This window comes from Hyperoodon ampullatus, assembly GCF_949752795.1.
Source record: "Hyperoodon ampullatus genome assembly, chromosome: X".
In the NCBI taxonomy this organism is placed as follows: Eukaryota; Metazoa; Chordata; class Mammalia; order Artiodactyla; family Ziphiidae; genus Hyperoodon; species Hyperoodon ampullatus.
In genome coordinates, this window is record NC_136913.1 from 61986918 (window position 1) to 62004864 (window position 17947).

The 17947-nt window shown below is 38.4% G+C and overlaps 1 protein-coding gene across 4 annotated transcripts in view; it reads right to left on the reverse strand.

The window, feature by feature from the left end:
* Positions 1–6027: 6027 nt before the first annotated feature.
* PHKA1 (phosphorylase kinase regulatory subunit alpha 1) overlaps positions 6028–17947 on the reverse strand; it is a gene marked incomplete at both ends in the record, with an annotated part of 136298 nt that continues 124378 nt past the window's right edge. For 3 of the 4 annotated variants that reach the window (XM_079727532.1, XM_079727531.1, XM_079727530.1), the window contains 4 exons: positions 6028–6201; positions 7407–7607; positions 9282–9335; positions 11515–11685. In XM_079727532.1, the coding sequence (XP_079583658.1) occupies positions 6028–6201; positions 7407–7607; positions 9282–9335; positions 11515–11685 (600 nt within the window). Of the gene's footprint in view, positions 6202–7406; positions 7608–9281; positions 9336–11514; positions 11686–17151; positions 17218–17947 lie in introns of all 4 variants that reach the window. The other variant, XM_079727529.1, reaches the window with a different exon arrangement.

Here is a 17947-nt window from a genome sequence, read left to right on the forward strand (position 1 = left end):
GAAATAATGATCATTTATGGTTTTGTTTTGTTTTGTTGTTCTTCTTTTTTTCTTTTGGCTGTGCCGCGTGGCATGCAGGATCCCGACCAGGGTTAGAACTTGTGCCCCCTGCAGTGGAAGCATGGAGTCCTAACCACTGGACCGCCAGGGAATTCCAAAGCGATGATGATTTAAACTAGGGTAGGGACAATGGAAACAGAGAGGGAGAAACAATGCACAGGGTAGGTTCAACAGACTTCCTTACTATTAGTACTTGAATATTGGTGAGAGCAGATGGAGAAGAGTTATTGAAAATTCTTAAAGTCTGTGTGAAGAGAAGGCCAGCAGTATCAATATAAGGAAGAGGGAAATGAGAAGGAAGAACTCAGAGGGTAGGGCAGGTGCTTAACCCAGTTTATTTCCCCACATAGATAAGAGATAGCTAAAGTCATAACAGTGGTTGAGATAGTCAAGGGAACATGGCTGTCTCCACTGTGATGTCTAATCATCATATCTAACTTAACATTTTCAAACCAAACTCCTGATTTTCCTATCCAAGTCTTTGCCATCCCTTCCCCATCTTTTCATAGCTCAGTAGAGATACCAACGTCTATCCAGTTGCCTAAGCCAGAAACCTGGGAGTTATTTGTATTTCCTCCTTTTCTCTCACTCCCAAATCTAATCCATCAATTTCCATTGGTTTCACCTCCAAGACGTGTCTTAACTACCTCCACTTCTCTCCTCTGCACTGCCGTCACCCCAGTCCTGGCACTGTCATCTCTCACCTGGACTTCCTGCAATACCTAGCTGGCTTCTACTTCAACTCTTGTTGACTTACAATCCATTCTTTTTGTAGCCGCAGAGTGAGCTTCTTAAAAAAAGTAAATCAGATCATGTCACTTTTTAAAACCTGCCCCACGCCATGGTGAGAATCTTTGAGCTAGGAAGAAGAGAGTGATTTGGGGGAATGCCGTTTGCGGGAGTTGGGAGAGAAATATGCCAAAAAGGAGACGAAAAAGGAATAGTTGGGTGAGAACTGGTACAGTTTCACAGAAATCAAGGGATGAGAGGGTTACAAGAAGGGAGAGGTAGTAACAATGTCATGTATTGCAAAAGGGTCAGAAACCCCTTTTGCCATTAGGGGTTCACTGGTGCTCTATGAAGAACACACGAGGCAAGGGAGGAAGCCAGACTGCAAGGGGTTAATGAGTGAAGCCAATGCTGTCAAGTGTAACTTCCTTTTTGAAGAAATTTGATTGTGAAAGGAAGGAATTATTATAGTATATCAACCTAGGGGGATGTCAGAGCCCAGGAATATTTTTTAGAATAAGAGAGAAATGCACATATTTACAGAGGGTAAGGAGTCTATGGGGCTGTAGGAGTTGACTAAAAGGTGAGATCATGACAAGTTGGCAATATAAGGAGGAAACAGGACTTGTCTAGGGCTTTTCATGGATAGACAGTGGAGAAAGAGGGCAGGATACAGACCGCCCAACTGAGACTCTAAAGTCTGGACTCTGTTTGATGTGAAAATGGATTTTTCCATGTGTTCTTTCAGTTCTAGCAACAGGTAGCTGAACACTTCAACATGGGGAGGATTGCTTTTATTTTTTATTTTTTATTTTTTATTTTTTTTTGCGGTACGCGGGCCTCTCACTGTTGTGGCCTCTCCCGTTGCAGAGCACAGGCTCCGGACGCGCAGGCTCAGCGGCCATGGCTCATGGGCCCAGCCGCTCGGTGGCATGTGGGATCTTCCCGGACCGGGGCACGAAGCCGTGTCCCCTGCATCGGCAGGCGGACTCTCAACCACTGCACCGCCAGGGAAGCCCGGGAGGATTGCTTTTAAACTGGAAACAGTATCCTCATTTGGCATACAATGTGGCAAGATGATTCAACTATGGAAAAAGATAAATTGTTGCACAAGGATCTGCAACAGCAAATCTCACAGGGAGGCTGCACCCTTATTCATGATTAAGGTAGAGCACAAACCATGCCACAGGTCCCAACCTCAACTTTCCACAAGCTTAATACCCATACGATCCTTAACTTGGGAAGAAAACCTTTCTCAAAGCACCAGATTTGCAGTCAGAGGACTTGAAGTCAGAGGAAATAGGTTGAATCTTGGCTCCAAAGTTTACTAGTGTGGTGACCCTGGACAAGTTCCTGGCCTCACTTTCCTTAGCCATTTTTGCTAAAGGTAGTTTTTGAACCAGCAAGGTCAGTATGGGCTATGCCACTTCTTTTGATGATCTCCTCTGCCTTCACTTGCTGGCAGAAGCAGGCAGAAGGGAAAGCAAACACATTAAGAAGTCACCGCCCCTCTGGCCACCTTCTTTGTGCATTTTACAATATGCCCGCTGATATCTCAACTGTGAACCAACTGACCCTTGTTTTCACACCACTTCCTAATGTCTTTTCCTTGGAGAGTGTCATTGTTGAGAATGTGAACTCTATAGAGTCAAACTGCTTGGGCTCAGATCCCAGCTCTACCACTTCCTGGCTGTCTGATTTTCAACAATTTGCTTATAATGCTTAGTGCCTCAGTTCCCTCATATGGAAGATGGGGATGACAACAGTAACTAACTCACATGGTGACTGTGAAAACAGAGTAAGATGGTCCATACCAAGTGCCTGTATAACAATGTCTGGCATTTGGTAAGCACTCAAATATTGATTAGCATTTGTTTTAAGAGCTATTATGCCAAATATTCCTTAATTTGGGGGAAAGTCTCCACCCCATTGTTATCCTCACCTGCATACCGCTACTGCAAGAGTACTGTTACTGGTTTGAGAACAGGTCCTTTGCTTTTAGGCCTAGCCTTAAAAGAAATCAGACTTCTGCTAAATAGAGGGTGACCATACCATCCAAACTGGGACACTTTTGAGTGACAGAGAGTGAGTGCTATTAATAATTATGCCAGGACAACAGGCATAAATGGGGACTGTCCTGGGCAAACCAAGACTTAAGGTCACTCAAGTTTAATAGGAAATGAAGACTAAATGTGGAAGACACTATATTTATCCCCATTGCATTAGTACAGGTACTAGGTATTTGGTAAGTAGAAAAGGGTCAGAGTAAGAATAACTTTGGACCCATCAGCTGCATAAAATTCTCAGAATGTAGTGTAACCTAATTAACCAGGATGGGACTGCAGAGACGGTTCATCCTTGCTGGATAAACCCTCTCTCGTTACACAAAAGGCTAATGAGTAGTAGAACAAGATTCTGCCGAATATTTATAACACTTAGGAGAATGAACTGTTTTCAGGTACCCTCCAGTTGTGCAGGAGCACCACCTGCAAACAATTATAATGCTGACCAAAAATCAGTCTTATTCATTCATCAGAACAGGTTCCCGACAGATGTCAATAAGCTAGTTTGAATTCAGTGAGCCTAGTTTGAGCAGTCATGCACTTGAATGATAAAACTGCATTTCTTTACATATATTACATACCATATTATATAATATATAATATATGATTTCTGTATTAATATTATTCTACTTTGACCCAATTATGAGCTTTTACTGTACTGCATAATTAGAGTATGTAAAATAGAGCCATGAAATAAACTCCAATCACAGAAACACATATAAAGTTTTACACATTGGCACCAGACATGATTTAATTGGAAATTCTAATTCTTTATTCTATTTTCAAAACATAAGTGCTTAAAAAGTGTCCAATGTGTTTTTTAGTACCACATGCTTAAAATGAACAAAATATGAATCAAGTTTTCTAAACAGTTGCTTTAAAAGTGAAGTAGCTGTGTGTGGGAAGCATAGTGAGAGATAACTTCATAAACCCAGAGAAATGTAGCTATCAGGGTCAGTTCAGGTAAATTTGTGTGGGAGGGAGTGGTGGCTTTCAACTGTGCCACTCCAGATGTACTCTCTGTGGCTAGGGTACACTTGCAGCCAGTGAAAAGATAGTTTCAGAACAGGGTGTAAATTTTCTTTATATATGACCAGAAAATCACGTAATCAGAAAGCTACTTACTGTGTGTTTCCATTTCCTATAAGAGAGGTACTGAAAAGTTTGGCCATCCTTTCTTTGTTTCCACTATCTGTTTTCTATCACCCTACTATGCTCACTTATTCATGTGTACTCATAATATTGTCACTGGTTCTGTTACAATTATTTAGAGAGTCCCCCATCCCCATTCTTGGAGAAAAACCTGAAAAAGTCTGAAGGAAAATAGGGGATTGAAGTAGGAAGTTATGTGAGTGCAAACAGGGAAATTAGTAGAGTCTTGACAGGAGAAGGAAAATGCTATGGACTGAATGTTCGCATCCCTCCAAAATTCATATCTTGAAGCCTTAATCCCCAATGTGAAGGCATTTGGAGGTGGGAGCCTTTGGGAGGTAATCAGGTAGAGTCCCCATGGTAGGATTAGTGCCCTGAGAAAAAGAGGAAGAGCCGAGAGCTCACTCTCTCTGTGCCATGTAAGGATACAGTAAGAAGGCAGCTATCTACAAACCAGAAAGAGGGCCCTCACCAGACACTGAATCTGCTGGTACTTTGATCTTGTATCTCTCAGCCTTCAGAACTGTGAGAAATAAATGTTTGCTGTTTAAGCTACCCTGTCTATGGTATTTTGTTATAGTGACCTGGAACTAAGACAGAAAGTTAGGAGAAACATTCTTCAGTTAGCTACCTAAACATGAGACTAGGAAAGAGGGCTCAAGGAATCCTCCACTATCTTTTGCGTGTCAGCCTGAGGCCATAGTCACACCCCTCTCCCCCACACAACACTCATATTTACATACTTAACTCAGTTTATCAAATGTAGATAAAGATAGATATACAGACATGTCAAAACTACTTAACATTCAGAAAAATTCCCACGTGTGCTTAGACACACATACAAATGCAGGTGTTTACGAGAGACAGATACATGCCTGCAGATATCAAGATATACATAGATATAAACACTAGAATCAGGAAGTAAAAATGTAAGTGAATGAGTTTATAAGTAGATAGGAGGGCAGGGAGTTGGAGGGGGTGGATGCTATAGAGAGTGAATAGGTGAGTGAGACAGAGACCAGGTGAGCACAAAGAAAGAGTGCTCAGTAAAGCAGCTATAGACTGGACTGCTATATTCCTGTTCGCCAAAGACCAGAGGCTTCGATTATTCTCTGTGTTGTCTGCTGGCCCACTCTTCAGAGCCATGGATTAGTGTACAAGGCTCTCTTCAGGGCACTAACCCATCTCTAATTCCTTCTCTGTTCCCCAGGTGTAAGACTCTACCCAGACATCTTCTCTTCTGCCCCCCTATTTTCTGGAACTGGGCTCCTGGCTCCATTTCTCTGGGTTATTCTGCATTTTCTATTACAAATACATCTTTGAGTACCAGCAATCTTCATAAAATGTGATTTTAAGTGTTAATACTGAAATCCTTAAATATACACACTGCACTTGCATTTTTTGGATATTTCACCAAAGGGAGAGTAAGAATTATGTGTGCCGATATAGAGAAGGCAAAAGCAGAGACAGTAAGTTCTGCACAGAAAGGAGTTCATCATTCAGTGTGAGGCAGCATGTGAGTAAAGAAGAAAACCATGATCTGGTACTCTTTTCCCTAGAAAAGGCACTTAGGATAGATATTTCCAATTTATAGCAGCATAAAGTCCAACAATTTAGGGTTTACTCACTTGAAATAATGTTCCAAAGCACCCACCACTCGTTCACACAATGAACCAAACATAAGAAAAATCAAACTTTAGGAATAAGTTGTTATTAACACCGGCTCCCCAAACAGGAGTTAGAAAACTAAGTTTGTAACAGATCTAGAGAATAAAAACACATGCAAACTTTTATGAACCATGAAAGAATTAAGGCACTGAAAAGCCTGGGTGAGCAGATGCCTCCAGGCAAGGGTTCACGTCTTCTACACCAGTTAGTTTATCAGAAAAGTTCGCTCTTCTTGGGAGGGATGGGTTGGAAAGGGGCACGGTCGGGAGTGATCAGGCCATCACATTTCAGTTCCATGCACAATGAGGCGGGAGCCAGCTGTCAAAAGGCTCCCAGCAGCCAGGGCCTAGAGGCCTCACTGCATGGCACAGATGCTGTGAGGCAGGAACTCCTGCACGTAGGTGGCAGCTGCCTTGGAGAGGTAGGTCATGGTGCCAAACCTGCCACTGGGTGCACTGTCATACAGAAGAGTACAGATGCCAGATGCAGGATCCTTTGCCAACATGATATCATCTGCGCCGAGGGTTTTCTGTTTGGTTTTTAAGGGTGGGAGAACACAGGGGAAAGGAACAATTACTAATCCTACTAATTAAAGTCCTGACTAGAATAACTCAGAGCCTCCTCCCCATCACCAACTAGTTGGATCTTAGGCTGTTTAGACAGGAAGGGATCAGGGTTATGCACAAAATGGTGACTATGAGTTTCTATATATGCATTTTTCACTAGATCCTAAAATCACATGAAATTATTTTTAAAGCATTAATTGTTTCGAATTTTTGAAAGTTAAATATATAGGTAATTAGAGTTGTGTTTGTTAGAGAGTCAAATGTTAATACTTACAAATTACCCTAGAGGGACTTTGGTCTGAATCCTTCTAGTACCACTGATTTCAGCATGTATTATTTTATCTTGCATTTCATCATTATTTCTTTCTAAGTCGACTTAATTCAAATAGACCTCAAACTTTCCAATCTAGAGTCTATGCCTAAAAGGGATCACATTTTCTGCTACAACGAACTAAGAGCAATCAGTATATTTAAAATTAGGACTGTCCTAGAAAATCCTTGAAAAGTCCTAGAGAAACTTTTAATTTCCTTTGCATTCCCCCCCAGGGCCTAATAGAATGAAACACTGATTACATGTTTTGGAGACTGTTCTATTAACAGCAGTGCATGTCCTTCACTTTATGTGTTCCTACTCTTAATCTAGGAAACATTTGGAAAGCTTTCAAGAGTTTGCATTCTTAAAATGTGCTTAATTTCCTGGAATAAGATTTATTAAGAAAATAAGGAAATGTAGAATTAAAAGTTTCACTTTAGCATTTTCCTACAGGTAAGAGGGAAAAGCAAAACCAAAACAAAACCAAAATCAAATCTTCTCTTTTCCTTAATAGTCCAGAAAGGATATACTACCCAATAGTTTCTTATTAAGTCCTTATCGCTACAAAAAGTAGTGTGATAAAAGTAGTCTGAAATATGACGAAAAGCAAAAAAGTCCCCTGAGTTCCAGGCAACTTTACCATGTAACACAACCACAAAACTCATGGTAAAAGACAGAGGTCATCCCGCAGCTTACTTCTTTTACAAATAGAGCTCAGAGCCACTACGAAGGGGGCCTAGAAAAGAGCTATGAGGAAGAGGACACAAGAAAGTGACGTTGGCTTCTTGAAGAGCTCTGAATGCAGTCAGGTTAGTATCAGACATTCCTCTTTGAGAAAACAACAGGTTTGCCTACCTGTTCTTGAAGAAACAAGTCATTGGCAATATGCACTATTTTTTCCACAGCAATGATGCTTCTGATACTATGAATTTCAATGTCTGACATCATGGTGAGGACAAGGATGGCTTCAACCAGAAGCTGGCGGTACTCCGGCTGAGGCACATGATTCAGGACAGACTCCACGTGAAGAGAGAATTTAATCTCGCCTGGAGTCATCTGTGATAGAGAAAAAGAAAATCACTTCCTAAGAGCCCATCATGAAGGAGACATCAATTACCTATTCTGAAAGGCAGAAGAAATACTGTAGCCAAGAGTACTGCTTCAGTCTCCTTTAATGTAATTGAGTGAGTAAATAGGTTCAATCTTTTTTTTGAAGGCAATCTGGCAAGCATAACAAGAGTCATAAAAGTATCAATGCCCTCTAACCCATAATCCTCCTTCTGGAAGTTCATCCTAAGGAAATAATTCAAGAGAGGAGAAAAGCCCTAAGTGCAAGAGTGTTTTATAGCAGCATTAGTCACAAGTGGAAAACTAGAAGTAATCTAAACATGGGAATGGTTGTGTAAATAATGGCATATCATGGTACAGCAACTTCATGAGTTTCTATAGAATCATGAAAAGAATAAATAAGATGACTGCGGATAAAGGAAAAATCTAAGTAGAAACTAAATTTGTATATACGTGATGATGAGGATTATGTAAAATATTTATATACTGTTAGATTAAAAAGGGCATGAAGAAATATAAAGTTATTTTAGGGTGAAGGGGATTGAGGACTAATGTTTGGTAAAACTGTATTAAGTAGATTTGGAGTCTAAAGACCTGGGTTCAAGTCCTGTCTTTGTCAGTTACTGGTTTGGTTCTATGACCTTGGACAATTCACTTCTCTAAATTTGTATGCTTATCTGTGAACTGGGAACTACAATCCCTTCCTTAGCTATCTCACATAGTTGTGCTGAAGATCAAATTAAAGACTGTGTAAAGGTGTTTTGCAGACTCTTAAAGGTATATTCAGGTATGTATTATTGTTAATTCTGTTAACATTTCAATCTTGCTTAAAGGCAGAGAGGAGACCAAGAGAGGACACAGTGTTCTTTACTAGGGAAGAGGCTTCTAGGCAGGAGTGGAGCCCTGAAACACAGCATTAGCTTTCCGTACCCACCCTTGCAGCCATGATCTACAAGAACTCCAGAGTTTTTGAGAACTTTCTACTATCCAGTCTTACTATTCCCAGCTTCCCAATTCTTGCTCCTTTGTTGATTTTGTATAAAAGCTATTTCTTTATAATTTCAGTGTGACTGGGCAAAAAGCAAAATATAAAAGCACTTCCTAATCTATGTCTGTGGTTCATGGCAATGTTTTCCAACCATGGTGATATATCAGAATTATTCTAAGCATTTTTTTTAAAGTACAGGTGCTCATGCCCCATCCCTGGAGAGTCTAATCCACTGAATTGGAGATAGGAGCTCAGGTTACTGTGACATATAGTTAGAGCTAAGGACCATTGGTTTATGATCACTGGTTTATAGTCTACAAACATCTTAGTAGAGAAAGGTAGGGATGAACAGGATGGGGACATGAGAAGTCATTCATTCATTCATTCTTAGATTTCTATCTCATCTGCCATTTCTAACTCTGGCAACACTCACATAAATCAGCCTAACTTAATCAACCATTAAAAGAAACTGCATTTATATTATTAATGTAATACATAATTATTCTCTAATATTCCCATTCTATTTTTAAAGAACATTCTCTCCTTTCCTCCAATGCATTTCTCGTTCAGCTGATTTATAAAAGCATAGATTTGTTATTTTGAAAAGTGATCACTGAAATACTTTAGCCAGACAAGCTATCAATCACATAAATGGGAAAGACACAGAATCTTACCTCTCTAGTGGTTGAAGAAGGAAGAACAAAACCTTCCACAGAAAGTCCATGACACTGCAAAACAGCAAAAACGTCACCCAGGATATGCTGACAACTGGGAGACTGTAAGGAGACACTTAGTATTTCTAAGTGTGTTCCACTGGGTAGATGCTGAGTAATCACAGGCCAGTGAAAGGCCCTGCAGGCCACGGGTCTTTGCCAAGGGGTTGCGCTTACTGTGTGGCAAGAAGCAGGGTTGGACTGCTTCTATAGGGAACTCAAGGTTCATCCTCTACTTAGGGGAGTGGAAGGGTCAGGAAGGTCTACCTGCTGGGATAGTCTAGCCCTAAAGATTCAGAGACCATCTGGGAGGATACCACGGTAGGTCCCAGAGCCATCACAAATAGACTTCCATAAAGATATTTTTAGGCTGAAGAGAAAAAACTCAAGATATGCATTTACCAGACATGCATAGTTACATTTTCTAGTTAAGCATCCCCCATCAGCACTCCTGATCCCCTCACTCTGCTCTACTTTCTCTACAGTACATGATCTTTCAACATTCTGTATAATTTACTTATTTCTTGTGTTTCTTATTTATTGTCTCTCCTTAGTAGAATGTAAGTTCCATAAGGACAGAGATTGTTGTCTGTTTTGTTTTCTGTTGTATTTCTGTGAGCACCTAGGACATGGCCTAGTGCATGGCAGATGCTCAAGAAATACTATATGAACGAATGATATTTTATCTTCCCCCCACCATCAATTCAATTATTAAAAAGCAGTGGGAATTAATGACTTGCCATTTTAGATTTTAAATAAATCAAAACATTATATATTAAACCACAGATAAATATTCCAATCCAACAAGTTTGTCGACCCTACCAGACACTTCCATCCCATGTTCCATATGCCAAATAACAATCTTTGAGAATTACCAGCCTTGAAACATATGTGCAGAATGATTATGTTACATTCATACTCTGAAAGGAATGGAATGGAAAAAAAAAAAAAACAGACGGCATTTGTTTTTCCCCTTTACATTAGGATTTCAAGTTCATGCTTTGATTCTGCCACAAAATACCCAATTTTCCCAGTCAGACTTGAATGTTCCTTCCCTTGTATTCTCACAGCCTTCTGGTTTTGCACTTTTATCATAACACTTTTGGCCTTGCATTACAGCTGCTATGTAAGAAGATAACTATGGATTAAACTCTTTGATGACAAGAACAGACACTTCCCATGGTATCTGGGTAGAAGAGCACCTACTACATGTAGTCTGTGAAACTGAATTGCCATAAGCCAGGCAGAGCTGGAGAGATACAGCACATATCTGTTACCACTGTGCTATAGCAGTTAAATGGAAGGAAAATAACTGATAGGTACTCTTTGAAAGGAAAATCGCCAGAGTTGATAGTTCGAGGAATCAAATTTCACCATTCCAAAGGATCACCTGATTCTGTCCCTGGAAGAATATCAGCGTGCTAAGGGGAGAAACATAACTGAAGGTTTTGAAGTCCTGGTTGAAGTGTTCTTCAGGTCATTACCAAGGGCAATGAAGCAAAAAGTGGCACCTACGAGACTATGAATGAGATCTATGAATGAGTACAATAGTCTTCTTGGCCTTCTAAATCTGTCACAATCATAATGGTGTGATGTCCCCTTGAATGTCTTTGGCAAACTAGGCCTTTGACAGAAAAACAAAAATTGGTCACACCAGTAGAGTCTCTGGACTATTAGCATCACTATGACTGCATTTATTTAGTAGTTTTCATCCAAGAAAAAAAATAGGTAAGAGTGTCTCATAAAGCTTCCCAGATGCCACAGTTGTTTTACTGTAGTAACATTTGTTCTTAATAGCACATTGCTACAAATAACATTTCTACTCTATAATAGCTACAAAGAAAGTGAGTCTTTATCACCACATTCATTTGATTAGCAGTAGCAGTAAATGTATCACAATGTCTCACAATATCCAACCATGGCCAAAAAGCAGAGAAGTGATTATTTTTGAAGTCTCATTTATAAACACTGCAACAGTAACAGTTATGGAGAGAGACTAAATTATCAGTAATGTCAAAGTAACAAATCAACTGTTTCATTTTAATGTTTTCTTCTAGGTTTTATCCATAAGAGCACATGACTTTTATATAATTGCAGCGACATCATAGTCATGTCATATCTCAGACAAGGAGACTGATAATTTCATGGGGGGGGGGCGTGAAATAAAGAGACATCTACAGTGTATTATGCTCACCTTCTGCAAAACTTTCCATACTTTTTGATAAAATCCAATTGGGACTCTGTTTAGTGCTCCATCCAGCCTTCTTCGGCGTTGCCATTGACCTTGACGACTATCTTTAGATGTCTGTTGACCACATGCACTAGGGAAGGACCCAATACTTGGACTCATAGAGGTTCCAGGTGACTTGGGAGAAAAGTAGAGGAAAGAACATAAATCAAGAGCTATCTCTGTTTCTGTGATTAAAGTATTATAGCACAATGAATAATAAACACACTCAGCAGAATTATAAACCACAAATTAAGTGTAACACCCAAGACAAAAAGGTTATAGTGAAGCTAGAAGACTTATGAGTAGCTAGCAGCAATGTAAACAGGTATGATCCTTTTAGAAAGCATCTAGTGATACATAAGAAGAGCCATAAAAATACTGATGACATGGGAGGTTCTTCACTGTCTCTTTGCCAGGTTATTTCTGTTAAACTTCTAACTGGTCTATGGCTTGGTTTGTTGCTCCCATAGGCTGTAACACAAGCCTCAATTTAAAAGAATTGAAATAAGACACAAATTATATTATCTTACTACAATGAAATTAAATTAGAAATCAGTAACAAAAGGAAATTTGGGAAATTTACAAATATGTGGAAATTAGACAGCACATCCCTAAATAACCAGTGGGTTAAGAAAGAAATCGCAAGGAAAATTAGAAAACAGTCTGAGATGAATGAAAATGGAAACACAACATACCAAAACTTATGGGATGCAGCTAAAACAGTGCTTAAAGAGAAGTTTATTTTATAAATGTTTGTATTAAAAAAGAAGAAAGATCTCAAATCAATAACCAAACCTTCTACCTTAAGACAATGAAAAAAAGAAGAAAAGAAGAGCAAATTACACTGAAAGCAAATAGAAGAAAATAACAAAGACTGTCACAGAAAGAAAAATAGAGAACCAAAAATAATAGAGAAAAATCAATGAAACCAAAAATTTGTTTCTTTGAAAATAAACATCAAAAAAATTGACAAATATTTAGCTAGACATACCCAAAAACTAAAAAAAAAGGAAATGTATTAAAGTCAGGATAGAAAGAGAGGACATCACTTCCAACTTTAAAGAAATAGAAAGGATTATAAGGACATACCATTGGCAGTCACATGTCAACAAATTATTGATATATAACTTAGATGAAAACCACAAGTTCCTAGAAAGACACAAACTATCCAAATGGACTCCAGAAGAAACAAAATCCAAATAGATTTATAACAAAGAGATATAACTAGTAATTACAAAACTTTCACAGAGAAAAGTCCAGGTACAGGTGGCTTCACTGGTTAATACCACCAAACATCTGAAGAAGAATTAATATCACTTCTTCACAAACACTTCCAAAAAAGAGAAAAGGAAGGAACTTCCCAACTCATTCTATGAGGCCAGTATTAGCCTTACACCAAAATCAGACAAAGACATCACAAGAAAACTACAGATCAATACCCCTTATGAACACAGATACAAAGATCCTCGACAAAACACCAGCAAACCTAAAAATTCAGCAACATATAAAAAAAGATGATACACCTTTTAATACACACGATGAAGTAGAATTTATTCCAGGAGTTCAAGGTTGTTTTAACATCTGGACATCAATCTGTGTAATACACCCTATCAACAGAATAAAGGATAAAACCCATATCATCCTAATAGATAGAGAAAAAGCATTTAATAAATTCTAACACCGCTTCAATGATAAAAAACACTCAACAAACTGGGAACAAAGGGGCTCTTCCTAAATCTAATAGAGGGCATCTACAAAAAACCCACAGCTGACATCATAATGAATGGTTGATGACTGAATGTTTTCCCTCCTAAGATCAGAACAAGACAAAGATGTTCAATCTTGCTACTTCTATTCAGTATTGTACTGGAGGCTCTATCCAGGGCTATTAAGAAAGAAAATAAAAGTCATTCAGAGTGGAAAGTCATTTGCAGATGACATGATCTTGTATATAAGGAATTCACTAAAAAACAATTAGAACTAATAAATGAGTTCAGTGAGGCTGCACGATATAAGATCAATATACAAAAATTAATTGTATTTCTAAACAGTAGCAATCAACAATCTGAAAATGAAATTAAGAAAACAATTTCATTTAAGACAGCATTAAAAAGAATAAAATACTTAGGAATAAATTTAACGAAAGAAGTGTAAAACATACACTCTGAAAACTACAAAACCTGTTGAAAGAAATTAAAGACCTAAATAAATAGAGATCCTATTTTCATGGAGAAGGCTTAATATTGTTAAAATGGTAATACTCTCAAAACTGATCTATAGATTGAACACAATCTTTATCAAAATCCCATTGGGTTCTTTGCAGAAATTGACAAGCTTATCCTAACATTCATGTGAAAATTCAAGGGACCCATGATAGCTAACACAATCTTAAAAAAGATCAAAGTTGGAGGACTCACAATTCCCAACTTCAAAATTTATTATAAAGCTACAATAATCAACACTGTGTCAAGAGACACTGCTTTGGGAAAACAAGTGTTCTCCTTACTTGCTGCAAGTAATAAATCCTTCCTTCTGTGGGGGAAAAAAAAAAAAAAGGCTGCGTCATACAGGCATAGGCTAGGCATGTAGATCAGTGAAATAAAATTGGGAGTTCAGAAATAACCCACTGCAGTTTTGTCAGTTTTTAACAAGGGTGTCAAGAAAAGTAAATGGAGGAAAGACAGTCTTCTATCTAAGAGATAGCGCTGGAACAACTGGATAGTCACATTCAAAAGAATGAAGTTGGACCCCCTACTACACACCATACACAAAAATTAAGTCCAAATGGGTTACTGTGCAAAAAAGAGTTAACACAGCAGGCCAGAAATGCTATTCTTGGAAAGGCCTGATTATAAGATTGACCCTTGGTTGGCATTTGGAAAGCTGGATTTTGGGAAGGTTTCCACCATTCTCAGAATTGATTAACAGTGGCTTACTGTGCCTAAACTGTTTGTGGAAACACTATGGTTTATGTTGAACATCTGCCTTCCCTCTGGGAGTCTAGAGTTTTGGTACCTGCCAGACAGAGGCTGTTTATGTGACCAGCCCCCAGTAAAAACCCTGGGTGCTGAGTCTTAAATGAGCTTCACTGGTTGGCAATATTTCATACATGCTGTCACAACTCATTGCACGGGGAATTGCAACCTGTGTGACTTCACTGGGAGAGCACTCTGGAAGCTGGTGCCTGTTTTCCCTGGACTTTGTCCAATGCACCTTTTCCCTTTGCTGATTTTGCTTTGTATTCATATGCTGTAATAAGTCATAGCTTTGAGTATGCTTAGTCCTGTGAGTCCTCCTAGTGAATCACTGAACCCGAGAGGTGGTCTTGGGGACCCATAAACATAATCATAGACCTAATTGTAAGAGCTAAAACTATAAAACTCTTAAAAATAGGAATAAATCTTTGTGACCTTGGGCTAGGCAATGCCTTCTTAGATAGGACACTAAAAGAAAAATTAGATGAATTGGACTTCACCCGAACTAAAAACTTCTGTTCTTCAAATGACACTATCAAGAAAATAAATTCCGTGGTTGATATTCTTCAGAGGAAAAAAAAATGAAAAGCAACACATAGAATGGGAAAAACTATGTGCCAATCACATATCTGATAAGGGACTTGTATCCAGAATACATAACGAACCTTTAGGGACCTGTATCCAGAATATATAAAGAATCTTTACAACTCAACAATAAAAAGACAAATAACCCAATTAACAAATGGGAAAAGGACCTGAATGGACATTTCTCCAAAAGAAGATAAACAAATAGTCAATTGGCACATGAAAAGATGTTTAATATCATAAGGAACTGCAAATCAAAACCACAATGAGATACCACTTCATACCCACTAAAATGGCTAGAATCAAAAAGATGGACAATAGCAAGGATTGGTGTGGATATGAAGAAATTGGAACCCTCAGACATTGCCAGTGGGAATGTAAAATGGTACAGTCCCCTTTGGAAAACAATTTGGCAGTTTCTTATGCTAAACGTAGTTACCAAATGACCCAGCACTTCTCCTAGATGTATATCCGAGAGAAATAAAAACATATGTCCACACAAAAACTTGTACATGAAGGTTCATAGCAGTGTTATTCATAACAGCCAAAAACCAGAAACAACCCAGATGTTCATCAACTGATGAATGGATAAATAAAATGTGGTGTATATCAATACAGTAAGGTACTGTTCAGCAATATAAAGGAATGAAGTATTGGTACATGCTACAACATAAAACTTATAAAAGTAAAGGATAAAATACATTGGGGAAAGTGTTTCTTTGACAGTTTAGATTCAGAAATAAATATAAAATAAAAAGAAGGTAATAGAAATATTTTCTGAGAAAAGAACTTCTTACATTTTAATTTGGATCAAATGCCTATATCACCACTGCTATGTAAAAGAGAAAAGTGCCCTAAGGCATTTCTATTGGCCAGTGACTATCACACTGATATACCAAGTAGGTGAACTCCATTTGATTTATCTTCATTGTCTTCGTCTCTACTATCAAGATCCTAGGCTGCTGAGAGTGGAGTCAAACCACAAAGGCTATTCAGACTGTTTTCCAAAACCAAATATCAATAGTTCTGAGCTTTTAGATTAACTCCTCCTCTATGCCTCTGTCTTCCTTTATTAATGTAGATATGACAAAGTTGGCCAAGTCATACTACACTAATTCATTACAGGGTATATACTTGGTTAAAGTCAATAGAAATAGCAATATTGTTTCCAATAGTTTTCCATTTTTTGTTTGGTTGTCATCTGGCCTTAATCTCTTCAGCCTGAGAAATCTGAAATCATAAGCCATTATGGATCATTGATTTAAACCAAGGAAACTAAATCAGAGATCATTCTTCCTAAACTGTAAGTGTCATGAGGGCAAGGACCACATCTGTTTTGTTCACTATTGTATTTCCAGTGCCTGGCACAAAATTGGCACTCAATTAATATTTACAAATGAATAAACGATAAGAATAGGTAACCCAGTGGTTTTCAAACTTAAAAGTGCATCAGAATCAGCCAGAAAGCTTATTAAAACACAGATTGCTGGGCCTCACCTCAGTCTTTCTGATTCAGTAGGCCTAGGATGGGAACCAATATTTTACATCTCTAACAAGTTCCCAGCGGATACTGATGCTTTCCAGTGCCTGGCACATAGCAGGCATTTAATTAATTATATTAGTTGAAAGAATAAATGACTGAACAGATACTTAACAGATAAATACTTATTAAATTGAATTTTGTTTTCTGAAATGGAAAAGAGGTTGGAGTTGAACCCCCTCACCTGCCTTTCTGGAAAAGAAATGGAAAGATATCACCCTGCCTGAAGTTGATTTATAAGTATAAATTTTACTTTTTGATTCTTTTTTTTTTTTTTTTTTTGCGGTACGCGGGCCTCTCACTGTTGTGGCCTCTCCCGTTGCAGAGCACAGGCTCAGCGGCCATGGCTCACGGGCCCAGCCGCTCCGCGGCATGTGGGATCTTCCCAGACCGGGGCACGAACCCGTGTCCCCTGCATCGGCAGGCAGACTCTCAACCACTGCACCATCAGGGAAGCCCGATTCATTTTTTTTTTCAGTCAATCAGATTGTCATATAATACAAGATAACAGCAGTTACCAGAAAAAACTGACATCAAATCTACACCCAGGGGATGACCACCATTGGGCTATGAAAAATATTTGAGAAAATAAATTTTTAAAAGGGATGAGGCAAGGAAAACATTATGTGTTTTTAAAAGTTATTAGTAGATTAAAATTACAGACTATTCAAGTAACTAGCCAGCATGTTGCCATTAAAAAAGCTGATGAAATAGCCTGACTCTAAAAGTCATGGAAAAGGGTAAAATAAATAAAACTACCTTTACAAGTATTTTTTCTATAATCAGAAAAGAGGGCATTGGTGAGTGGCAGAGAAAAGGGCTTAGAACAATACAAAATACCAGACAGGCAGGTGAGGGTGGAAATCAGTATTTAGAAGAAAGAAAGTAATGAAAATTTAGAGCTCTCAATCCTCTAAATTACAGTCCTAATGATTTTGGCTTTCTTAAAGTCCTATAGGTAGTGTATGTGTAAAAAAAATTATATGATATAGCTGGGTGGGTAGGTCAAGTCCTTAATATCATACTAATCTAGCTGGGAACATGGACTTCAAGTTCTAAATATATAATGAACTTGTAAGTAATACTCTGTTACTATAAACGACCATGAAGTATTTAGCCAATCACTCTCAACCAAAACAAGAACTGTTTACCAGGAACATCACTTCAACTCTTCAGTATGAAATGTAGTTCTTTAATCTTTCAGATAGGAAAATGTTCAGATTATCCAAATTGTCTAGGAAAAATCCTGTAAAGTGAACACTTTTCTATCACAAGGCCCTTTCTTATTTCATTCTGG